General features: G+C 31.4%; 2 protein-coding genes across 3 annotated transcripts in view; both read right to left on the bottom strand.

The window, feature by feature from the left end:
- The window catches only part of LOC113797697 (uncharacterized), a 45,283-nt gene that overhangs the window by 4,363 nt on the left and 28,206 nt on the right, over positions 1-12,714 (bottom strand). For both annotated transcript variants that reach the window (XM_075821611.1, XM_027348120.2), the window contains exons 5-6: positions 695-1,009; positions 71-631 (exon numbers count right to left, since the gene is read on the bottom strand). In XM_075821611.1, coding sequence (XP_075677726.1) covers positions 71-631; positions 695-1,009 — 876 coding nt within the window. The remainder of the gene's footprint in view (positions 1-70; positions 632-694; positions 1,010-12,714) is intronic.
- LOC142645431 (uncharacterized) lies at positions 8,286-9,699 on the bottom strand. Its single transcript, XM_075821612.1, has one exon. The coding sequence runs from the start codon at positions 9,390-9,392 to the stop codon at positions 8,286-8,288; it is 1,107 nt and encodes a 368-aa protein (XP_075677727.1). The 5' UTR covers positions 9,393-9,699.

Here is a 12,714-nt window from a genome sequence, read left to right as displayed (position 1 = left end):
CTGTGTGATAATTATCAATAGGAAAATTGGATAAAAAAAGGGTTTTTTCGATAAAATAAACCAAACCTACATTTAACTAAAATTTGTCTTTCATTCGACAAACGGCTACCGTTAGCAGCACCATTAAAACCAAGACAGCTATAATTACCACGATGTTCACGTGTAACATTTGCAATTGTTAACATTTCCGGTTCATTAAGATAATGAACATATGGTTCAGCTAGATTTGTTAACCATGATGTTGCATTTGGTGTTAATAAAAATTCGCCATTCAATGGACCTGATAATGGTGTTGATTCATCAATCAATTGAAAATGTTTACCCGTACCGATACGATGATAAAAACTATGATGTAAAAATGATGGAGTTGTTGTCGATAATGATGATAATGTTGATGATGAAGTTGGCGAAGGTTGTGATTGTAATTTACGAAATGAAATTGTTGTTAAAAAATGTTGACCATTACGATACCATTGAACAGTTTGTAATTGTTTTGGATTGCCGTGTAATGTTTGACAATGTAATGTCATTGTTGGTAATGTTAGTGATGATGATGATCCAACATCCAATGAACGTTGTTCGATAATTTGATTTTTTGGTTCAACAATTTCTAACGATACAACAGGAGGATCTTTGCGGGAAAATTGTGGTTAGTGAAAAAAAACAAACGTAAATCATAAATGTGAATACATACAGGCAACTTCTAAACGTGCGGTGGTAATGGAATCGGTTGCACCAAATTTATTTCGTATACGACATTTATAATTAGCACTATCATTACGATCAATATTTCTGATTGTCAGCATTGGTGTACCGCGTTCATCACGTGACATCCATATTTTATTATTTGGATTATTTTCATTTGGAAAATCTAATGGACGATGATCTTTAAACCAACGTATTTCGGAAATATTCATTGGATTTGCATCATATGTACACCAAAATTGTATTGTTGAACTTTCATTGACAGCGATCAGGCCTTCTGGTTCAATAGCAACAACGGGTGGATCTATTCGAAAAAAAAAGAAAGAAAAAATTATTGAAAAAGGGTTAATTTTGCTTTTATTACATTTTCTGCTAATTCTACTAATGGAAATCAAACAAAATTGAATGGATAGAAGGGATGTGCATGAATGAATTTTTCACATCGGTGAAAAGACAGAATCGATCGATCAAAATGCGTAAAAGAAACAAAGATAGACAACAGCCGTAACAACAACGAAATTTATTCGAATTGTGTTAAGTAAAAAAAGAGAAAAAAGACAGCCAACATGATTGATGGATGAGAATTTTTTCTCTTGGTTACCATCATCATCATCATAAGGCGATCTGAATTTGAATGAGAAATGAGAAAAAAACACCCAAATAAAGAATCAAAGGTTATTTCATTGTTGTTGTTGAAAACTTTAATATCCGGGATCCAAGAAAATGAAATGAATGAAAATTCTTCAATTCATCATCAAAAGCAATGTTTTCCCATTAAAATTAAAAACTTGAAGAAAATATAGTGCAAAAAACAAAGGCTTTTTGCACCACCATCATCCCCACCATCATCGCACACAGACATCTAATGAATCGTTAATGATCTCTTTGTTTTTCGATTTGCTTCTTGCCAGAAAAAAATGAAACTAATCACTATTTATAATGTGAATTAACATAATCATAATTATCGTTATGTTTTCGGGTATAGAGTGTATTTAGGGTTGAACAAGAAACCATTACATAATATGATGATGATTAGTTCGATGGAATAAATGAATACTATTAAAGGGTTAATTATACTTTTGAATAATAAATTGATCAACAATATTTATCGTTTTCAAAAAAAAAAGTTTAAAAAATTACAAAAAATTTAATTGATGATGTTCAAATCTGTAGAAAAAGGTATTTGATTTTTTTTTTGCTAACTGGCTTTTTGATTTGAAAATATGGAATCTTCATATTGAACAGAAAAAAAACAACAGCAGAAAAGCTTTTTGAACATTTTGTTTGTTATCATCATCATCATTGTCAACATACGAAAAGCTATCATTTTGTTTTGTTTTTTTCCCATTTTTTTGGTTTTTCATTATACAAATAAATGTTCGGACTCTATAATTAGATTTAAATTTTGTCACCAAAAACCAAACCAAACCGAAAAAAAATCATGAATATAGTGTGTGTTAGGTGTATCATCATCGGTGTGGTTCGATTTGCTCGGCTGATTTTTTTTTATTCTCACTGTTCCTTCTGTGTCCTGTATTGTTTTGTTTGTTCAATATGGTTTACAGTATTATGAATTCTATACACACACAGCAACAACAGCAGAAGCCGCCAAAAAGAAGAAGAAGAAAATTCTGGTGACCGATTCTCTTTTCCATCATCATCATCATCATCATCATTGCCGTTACCGTTCGTCCATAATAAGAAGAATTCTTTTATTTATTCAAGTAAATTCTGTTTCCTAGGATTCATTCGGTCACTGTATGTTTGTTTGTTTGTGTGAAAGTAAAGAAAAAACAAGGAAAAAATAGGTCTTGTATTTCCAGTGATGATGATGAAATAATCAAATGGGAAGCCATATCAATGTGTATTGATTTAATCAATAATTTTCGTTGTTGTAAATTTCACATTAATAATAATGAGAAAAAACAATGTTTTTCTGGGTTTTCGAAAACGAAAATTTTCTTGTTAATTAAATAAAAATGAACAAAATTTTCATTATTTAAAAGAATCGTTTTTCAAAATTTTTTATTTGATTTCATTTGATTATTTTAGTGGAAAAAAAATTAACGAAACGAAAACGAAAACCGAAAAATTATGGGATCATGTCTTTCAGCGGTTGGTTCACGTTCATCAATAAACAGGCAAAAATGTCCAATGTCATCATCAACTCGGATAAATAAAAAATGTAAAATATCAAAAAAATCTAAATTGGCATCGAAATTAAGTGAATCGAATGATGATAAACAATCGGAAAGTGATGATGATTTAAAAAAACCACATACAGTAACCAATATAAATTTATCTGGATTACAAACGGATGATAATAGTACAGGTGGATTATCAAAATTGAAATTATCAAAATCACCATCATTATCATTATTACCGAATATTAATAAACGAAAAATATCAACAACATCATCATCATTATATTCATCCGAAAAACTTAATGAACAAAATCAAATTAAATTCAAAATTCGTCCTACACAACAACAACAACAACCACAACAATCACCTGGATTATCGAAAGTAAAAGTAAAAATTATATCCGATTCCATTCGTAAACGACCACAATCCCAATGGACTGAAGATTTACAAGATAATACCCGACAACGTTTGAAAGAAAAACGTGCAGTTATACGAAAATTATATGAAAGTGTTTATCAAAAAACAACCAAACAAATTAATCAATCTAATAATAATAATAAATTTAGTGGTGGTGGCAGTATCAGTAAAAAAACAATTATTAGTAATCAATCAAAACAACCAAAACAACAAAAAACATCATTGATCAAAAGTAAAATTATAACCAAAATCAATAATAATAATAATAAATCTGTTAATATTATTAAAAATAAAGTTCAAGATAATAATAATAAAGTTCAATATAATAATAATAATAATAAAGAACGAAGTTTTGATGATAGTATCAGTGATAACAGTAATAATCATCACGATTTTGATCCCGATTCCTATGATATAACTACATTTGAAATTGGAACTGAAGATAAAACCGATGATGATGATAATGAGGAAGAAGAAATAATGGAGGAAACACAAGAATTTAAATCGAAAATTGCACCAAGTATATCATCATAAATATGATTGGATCAATGATAATAATCCAAAAATAATCAAATCGATAAAATAAAAATTTTTAAAAATTAAAAAAAATAGAAAATTTGTAAATCAAAATCTGTCATGCGCAAGGTTGATTTTCAATCACAAAAAGGCACAAATCATCGATCCAACAACAAAAATCGATCCGCGGACATTTAATTTCAATCGATTTTTTCGTTTCGTTCATCATCATCATCTTTAATTTTCAATGGATGCTTGAACAACTAAAAAGAAAGAAAGCTTTTCCAAAAAAATCTAATCCAATCTTCTCGAATGGATGTAAATAGAAATGCAAGTGTGTCGTATACACACAACATAATGTACGAACGAAATTAGCTTCGATAAGTTTCCATCATCATCATCAATAATGGTTACTGTTGTTGTTGTTGTTGTTTAGTGTGTGATAATGATTGAAAACGATCAATCATAGTCAATTTTCTATTATGTTACACAAGAAAAAAAAATAAAATAGAATCAAATTCAATTGATGAGAATTATAATTTCTACTTCATTTTCTCATTTCATTTTCATTTTCTATAATTCACTTTGATTAACCCACACACACCCACGCGCAATGATACAATGCTATTCAAACATTCACAACAACTAAAAAACTTTGTCCTTTTTTGTTTATGCACACATACTTTTTGCATTTTGTCTGAATTTTCCTTTTTTTTTGTTGTTAAATATCGGATATTGATCATCAATTTAGCTTGATTTGGTCAATTCTGTATTGTAAAACAAACACACACATTGTCCTTTTGTTGTCCCCAATTTTCAGGACATTTAGTCAAACGTATCGTATTGTGTGATACAAAAAATTACTGAATTGAAACAAACGTGATTGGTTCTATAATATTCACGATTCTGGATTCTATGATAGAACACCGGAATCGATTAACTAGTTTATCTAACTAACTAACAAACAGAATATTCTCTCTTATCACCATTAATTGCTGAATATATTGTGAGAAATTTTTTTGGGAATTGTTTCGGGAAAAATTTTCCAATATTTTGATCCACCATTAGTGATTTTGATTTAAAACAAAAAAAAACAATCGATTGTATCGAAACATTCGAGAATTTAGGGATAAAATTCATTTCCCTCTATCCGATATAATTCGATTTATTAGATAAATGATTCACCATGGTGCTATGATCGATTATTATTATTATTATCCGGGCCAGCCAGCAGAAAAACTAAATGAAACGAGAATATTCATTCAATGAATTTACTATAGTGGTAGTGGTAATCATTATTAACCAAACCAAATGATGGAACCATGTGGTACCATATTATGATATGGTGGGCGCCATCATCATTAATGTTGTCATGACAAACAAAAAAAATTGTGCCCATAATGCCTATAGGCCAAATTGAAGGATGATGATGAAAAAATATTGGATATTTCTCTTTTTTTTTTTTTGAAAGCGGTATTCTGATGGGAAATATTCCCGAAAAAAAAATCAAAATCATATTCATGTTTTTTAAATAATAATAATAATTAATTGCATTTTGTGATGATTTCGTCGCCGAGAGGTGATTAAGGGAACGAAACAGCGTGTTAGATTTAAACAATAAACACAAAACAAAAAGTTTGAAGAAAATACTTTATTAATCGAAACAACACAAGAAAAGAAAAATAACAAAAATGAAACGTGTGTTTAACATTTGACAAATTGCAAATGAAAAGCTTTTTTTTTAAAATTCAAATGAAAGCTCTTTTATATATGTCATGTTGCAGATGAGCTTGACGTGGCTGCCTGGGCTACAAAATGCACATTACACGCCGCCCTAGAATTGGAGCCAGGCCGACCACGACGAGGTATATCTTCCAATTCAGCAGTTCCAACGAATTCTTTCATTTGATTAATATGACATTTTAGTGTTGGACCTTGGGTTGCCCCACGAAGGACGTAAGTTGTTCGGCCAGTTTTTTCCTTAACTTGGAATGGACCAATAAATGGTTGGTTTTTCTTATTACGTCGGCGTATCAACACTAAATCTCCAACTGCAAACGTTCGGACTTCGAATGCTGGTCCAGCAGCTACTTCACGAAGTTTTTGACGAGCAGTGGATAACGCTTGATGTTTTGACTGATCCGACAAAGCATAGATGTTCGAATCTAAAGGTGCTAGCTGATCAGATGGAAGACTGATGTATTCACCATTGAAAAGAATACTTGGAGGAATGCCAGTAGATTCATGACGCACACTATGATATGCATTTAGAACACTCTGCAATTTTACGTCCCAATCGTTAAGAAAATCAGCAGTACGAATCATATTACGAAAAGTGCGGAAAAATCGTTCAATACTACCATTAGTTTGATGGAGATATGCAACAGCATATTTTATTTCCACATTATTCTCGTCACAGAAATTTTTAAATTCCTGAGATTCAAAAACTGATCCACGATCACACAATAATGATTTAGGACAACCCACTTTCTTCCATGTTGTTTTAAGGAATTGGATTATTTTATGTGACGAAACTGTCTTGGCAGGTGTAGCGATTACGAACTTTGAATACAAATCAATCATGCCCACCAGAAACTTGTTTCCTTTACTAGTCGAACCAATGTCGGCTATATCAATTGACCAATGTTCGCCTACATTGAACGACGAGTAATCTTGACGAGGATGATTGGTTTTTGGCCTGTTGTCGTAATCTTTGCAACGTTGACAAGCATCACAAGCGTTGATGAGGGATTTAACACGATCTCTCATGAAAGGATGATAATAGCGTCGTCGGATGACTTCCATCGTTTTACGTTGACCAACATGCAATAATTCATTATGAACATTACATATGACGACGTTCAATATTTTTGACGGGACGCATAAAGCGGCAAATCCATCATTCATTTTATAGAGGATGCCCCCCTTTTTAATGAATTGATCTGGATTTGATGCCATGCAGTCACGTAAAATGCCATCCTTGTCTTGTTCCAGTTTCCAATCAAAAGTTTCGATTAAACAAATACGGGATAATGCATCGGCAATGACATTGTTGCTGCCATCAATATGATCAATAGTGAAATCATATTCCTGTAACTTTAACGCCATTCGTCCCAATTTGTTCGTTAAATTCCTCTTCGACTGTAACCATATCAATGGTTTGTGGTCAGTCTCAAGAATGAATTTTTTTCCAATCAGATAATAATGCCAGTTTTGTATTGACCACATGATTGCCGTGGCTTCCTTTTCGATTGTGCTATACCGTTTTTGCGTATCGGAAAAGGCTTTCGAAGCGTATTCAATAATACGTTCATCATTATTATCGTCTTTTTGTAGAAGTACAGCACCCATGCCGACTTCGCTGGCGTCACAACGCACTAGGAAAGTCAGGCCAGGTAAAGGAGGCTTAAGTAAATTATCCGATGAAATAATCGATCTCAATTTTTCAAATGCAATGTTGCATTCATCGGACCAAATAAATCGAACGTATTTACGTTTGAGATTTTCCAAAGGAATAGCAATATTACCAAAGTCAGGTACGAATTTACGATAGTAACCTGCTAATCCAAGAAAACTAGCCACCTCTTTACGATTAGTTGGTATCGGGAAATTCTTCAATTTTTCAATTTTGTTATTAGCCGGTTGAATAGAATCAGCGGATAATCTATATCCCAAATATGAGACTTCTTTGCAAAAGAATTTTGATTTATCTCGATTAATCGTAAAGCCATATTTTTCTAATGTCTGAAAAACGGACATTAAATTGTTCATATGTTGTTTGATGTTTGTTGAAAACACAAGAATATCGTCAAAGTAAACTTTAACGAATGGAAATTGATGGAAAATTTGATCCATAACGCGAAGAAATGTTTTTGGAGCTGTAGATAGACCAAATGGCATTCTTTTAAATTGCCAAAGTTTGTTGTGCCACTCGAAGGCGGTTATTGGTTTATCTTCGGGATTCATTACAATTTGATAATAACCCTTCGCCAAATCAATTTTCGAAAAAATCTTAGCATCGCGAATGTCTTTTATAATTCTATCGATTTGTGGGACCGGGAATGCATCATTCTTTGTACGGTCATTCACGTTCCGGTAATCAATAGCTAAACGAATTGTTCCATCAGGTTTCCGTATTGGCACAATAGGAGAACGCCACTCCGAAAAACTTTCTTCTATGACATCGTATTCTACCAAGGATTTAATGACGTCATCGATTTCGTTTTCAAATGCCAATGGAATTTTATAATTATATGATTGGCATGGCTGAGCATTTTCTTTAAGAACTATTTTGTGATTGATTAAATCACATTTACCCAAACCATTCACCACTTTGCTGAAACGGTTGAACAAAGTTTCAGTTAATGAAGATGCTTCTTCATGCAATACATCGCACGTGTCCGAATAATCTTCATCATCAATAGCACAGATTGAATATATGTATGAAGACATTTTATCACAATTACAATATTTTATGATAGTTTCGTTGTTTGTTTTGGAAATTATTTCGATAAAATTGTCGAAATCGAATGATACACGCAAATTGTTTTTTGAAAAAAATCAATACCAAGTATCACGTTTTTTTCGTCCAAAACAATGAACTTATGTCGGAAAACGTGGTTGTTTATAGCAAAATCGATAGTGGTTTCGCCCATTACTTTGAGCGGTCGACCACCAACTCCTGCAGGCATAGTAGTGGCTGAGAATTTTTTAATTCGAGATTTTTCCACTAAGTGTGCTGGAATCACAGATACATCTGCGCCCGTATCACACAATGCTTGAGTAACGACTTCTTTGAATGAAATCGGTATGACTTGACATTTTTTTAAAGTTGGTTCATGAATTGACTTAACTTCTGAACCAGATGATGATGATGATGAATCTTTTTTCTTCTTCTCGGATGCCTTGGCTTTAAAACAAGACTCCTTAGTATGGCCAGATAATTTACAAAAATTACAAAATTTTTTCGTTTTTTTATCGGCACCAGCTTTTGAATTAGATGAATTACCAGCTTGAGTTTTAAATCGATCGAATCGCAGATTCGTGATATGTTTTGCGGTTTCCAAACCTTCAGCCGCGTTCACCGCATTTTTGACCGATGTAGGCATATCAGGATTACACAACAAAACTTGAATATCCAAGGGTAAACAATTCAAAAAGAAGAAAAGTTCCAAAGTAGTTTTATTAGAAGCAGCAAATTTTCCAAATGATCGATCCACCAATACGTGAACACGATGAGCTAACTTTGGCAACGATTCATTGGTTTTACGCTTGATGTTTGCTAATTCTTGCCAATTTTTAAGCTTCTTTCCTCTGTTACCAGAGTCAATTTCAGCTTTAATAGCGATAAAGGAATTACGAGATTCGGTCGCCAGATCTTCAATAGTCTCTAACCAGACACAGTCTGTTGGTAGGAGAGCCGGGAACACCCGAGCCATTTTCTCATCATTCCAATTATTAGCAACTGCCACACGTTCGAATTCAGCGATAAAGGTTTCAATCGAAACGGAATCGTTATACTTCGATGGTTTGACCAAAAATTCGCTTGTTGAACTTCTCGTGTTATTCGCTACATTAGACATATTTAATAAATCTTCGATGCTTTGCATTTACCAAGTTTAGTTTTTCGCTACCACCATGTGATGATTTCGTCGCCGAGAGGTGATTAAGGGAACGAAACAGCGTGTTAGATTTAAACAATAAACACAAAACAAAAAGTTTGAAGAAAATACTTTATTAATCGAAACAACACAAGAAAAGAAAAATAACAAAAATGAAACGTGTGTTTAACATTTGACAAATTGCAAATGAAAAGCTTTTTTTTTAAAATTCAAATGAAAGCTCTTTTATATATGTCATGTTGCAGATGAGCTTGACGTGGCTGCCTGGGCTACAAAATGCACATTACAATTTATAGTATGTTTTGTTATGGCGAAAAATGATGAAAATTAAATGATGATCATGATTTATATTGAAAATTCATTGACTATATCGGAGAAAAACAATGAAATTTAGTGCAAAAATCATTTTTCATTTTTTTCACTATATCATTATCATTCGATGATTTTCAAATGAAAATTTGTAATTAGAAAGTAGTGGAAAATTCTTGTTTTTCAAGATTAAAGATATTACTAATTAATAATAATGATGAAAATTTGATCAGGAAAAATGAATGAATCTCACTATATGTATGTGTGTGCGTTCAATGAATAAAATGCCAAAGACCTCGAACAACGGAAGGACAGAGAATGAAAAAATGAAAAGTTTTCGATTACACCACACACACACACATTATTATAATTCGAAACGTGTAGGCAAAAACCAGAAAACTTGTATTCAATCATTGTGAACAACAACAACGGTGATGATGATGACGACAATGACAACGATCATCGTTTTTCGAAACTGAAACTTATAGAGAGAGATCATGACTTTAATACTAAATATTTCGTTTGTTCGCTCATTTGTTTGCGTGTGTGTGTTTTTCAGGTTTTGTAGTCTTTTTTGTTGTTGTAGAGAAAGAATATTCTGTTACCATTCTGTCAGTATGTGGTGTTTGGTGGCTAATTAACCAAACCAAACCAGCTAAAAAAATCCATAGCCATAATGAAAAACAAAAATTGAAAATGTGATGAAAACGGTAAAAACTAGAAAAGAAAAACTATTGGAATGATAATCTCTTCGAATGTTTATCTCTCTGTGTATTCATATTACAAACAAACAAAAATCATCATAGAATAACATTAGCTAATGATGATGATGCTGATGGGTTAGTTACAATCATGAAACAGTATATATCAACCAAACACACACAAACTATAATTATTTAGTTTTAGTTTGCTCCCGGCCATATCCGATATAAATGAAAAAAAATATATAATCAATTCAACCGGAAACTTTTTTGGAGATAAACTCGTGTATTTGTATAAATACAGTAGAAGAAACATCATCATCCATACAACTGTATTGGATAATCTTTCACAATACTCCTTTTCATTCAGTGGCAAGGAAGAATTTCAGTGAAAAAACTCTAGAGAATATCTAGCTAGATAGATATAGGCACATCAAGCATCAAGATTAACAACTTTAACTTTAGTTAGTTAGTTTTTTTTTTTGGTAAATTAATATTTGAAGAAAAAAAACGAACGAACGAAAAATGAACGGACGGTGTAAACAGTGAAAAACAAAATAATAATAATCCTTCTTCATTCATGTGAAATCAAAATAAATGAATGGAATGATTTCAACAACAACAGCAACCAAACGAAAAAATATCAAGAGATTTTTCTCATTGTTAACTGTACAGTGTTTATAATCTGATCTAGATATTTTTTGTTTTGTTCACTCTTTTTTTTCACTTTTTATTCACAATGCGTGTTTCAGAATGATCAATGTGTAATAAATGAAACAATGTTTCTAGTTTTTTGTTCAAAACATTCCCAAAATGAAGATGAATCATTCAATTTTTTTCTGTTTTGAATTACATTGTCGCTAATATAATGTTTGTGTTAATGTTTTTTAATTCAATTTTACAAAACTAAACTAACTAAAAAAAACTCATTCTTCTTCGTTTATTCATAGTTAAATGTCAGAAATGAATGAAGAATATTCTGTTAAATAAAACATGGCTTGCACACACCGATCCGGATAAGGAAATGACATTGCTGAATAACCGAAAGCCAAAAAAAATCCGGAAATCGAAAATGATTACCAACATCATCATCATCAATAGCATCAGCTAATTCTCACATATAAAATAAACTTTCACGTGACCATATAAAAAAACTATCATATTTCTTTTTTTTAGAAAAAAGAAAGGGTCAAATTTTTCATTCATCATCATTGCTGCTTGCTGGTTAAATGTTTGTATGATGATGATATAATGATCTGTGTGTGTGTGTGTTAGATGGAAACAATATTTGGCAACATTGAATCTATTTTCGTTTTGTCGGTTGACACATTTGGTAGGAGAAATTGGGGGGAATATTTTGAAATCTCATAAATATAAATGTGAAAAACAGAATGGAATTGAGTGAAAAAAGAAGAAAAAGAACAACACACATAGACAAATAGAATATAATGAATTGGATTGGAAAAACCTTTTACGAATGAAAATTAAAACGAATAATAATAATAATTTTTTGTTGTTTTTCATCTGCTACATACATAGATCTTTCTCTTACTATTTGTTTTCTAGGAATAAATGTTTTCGAACCCGAAAGAAACTCATCATTCATTCATTCATTCATTCAGTTCAACAAACAGAATTCATCATCAACAAGAATTCTTATCAATTTGGATTCGAATCATATACAATCATATACATTTTTGTTGTTGTTGTTTTGTTTCATACAATAATGAATATGAGAAAATGTATAGGCTGGATGTATTTTTAATATAAATGATAGCATGCGAAACACGATTATGGTCTTTGTTGTTGTTGTTGTTAATGTTGAAATGGATGACACAAGAGATTGCTGTTTTATTTTTCTCGATTCATAATTCCATTCAATATGGGTGATGAAATAAACAAAACAAAATAAATTGTAATTATCAAATAGCAAAAAGAAAAAGAGAAAAATTAGAATCAAATCAGTAAAATTTTTCCAAAACAAAAACAGAAAAAAAACAATTATCAACAGGAAACATCCTCAAAAACAAAATATTCTTTTCTATTTTGATAACAATAGTCAAACGAAAAAAATTGGGTCAAAATAGTTTCGAATGATTCGAAATTCAGTTGATTTTGTTTTGTTTCTTTCATTCCAGAATTCCCGAATCGAGAGATTCCATTAATTCATTTTCAATGTTTTCAACAGAATATTATTATTATTATTGTTTTTTTGGGCGCCATTCTCGAATCGAATCGACTACTAAATAAATAACACACAGAATTTGATTAACATTATTCTGTTATTCTTTTGTTTTTTT

The sequence above is a fragment of the Dermatophagoides pteronyssinus genome, unplaced genomic scaffold, assembly GCF_027571235.1.
Source record: "Dermatophagoides pteronyssinus isolate colony J.1.1.1.1 unplaced genomic scaffold, Derpt_VIB-CSIC_2022.12 sq0011, whole genome shotgun sequence".
Taxonomy (NCBI): domain Eukaryota; kingdom Metazoa; phylum Arthropoda; class Arachnida; order Sarcoptiformes; family Pyroglyphidae; genus Dermatophagoides; species Dermatophagoides pteronyssinus.
Note: the sequence above shows the minus strand (reverse complement) of the source record. Positions and strands in the feature narration are given on the sequence as shown.

What these genes read in the sequence shown, in the direction of transcription:
- LOC142645431 (XM_075821612.1), bottom strand. Translation starts at nt 9,392, where the DNA reads ATGCAAAGCATCGAAGATTTATTAAATATGTCTAATGTAGCGAATAAC.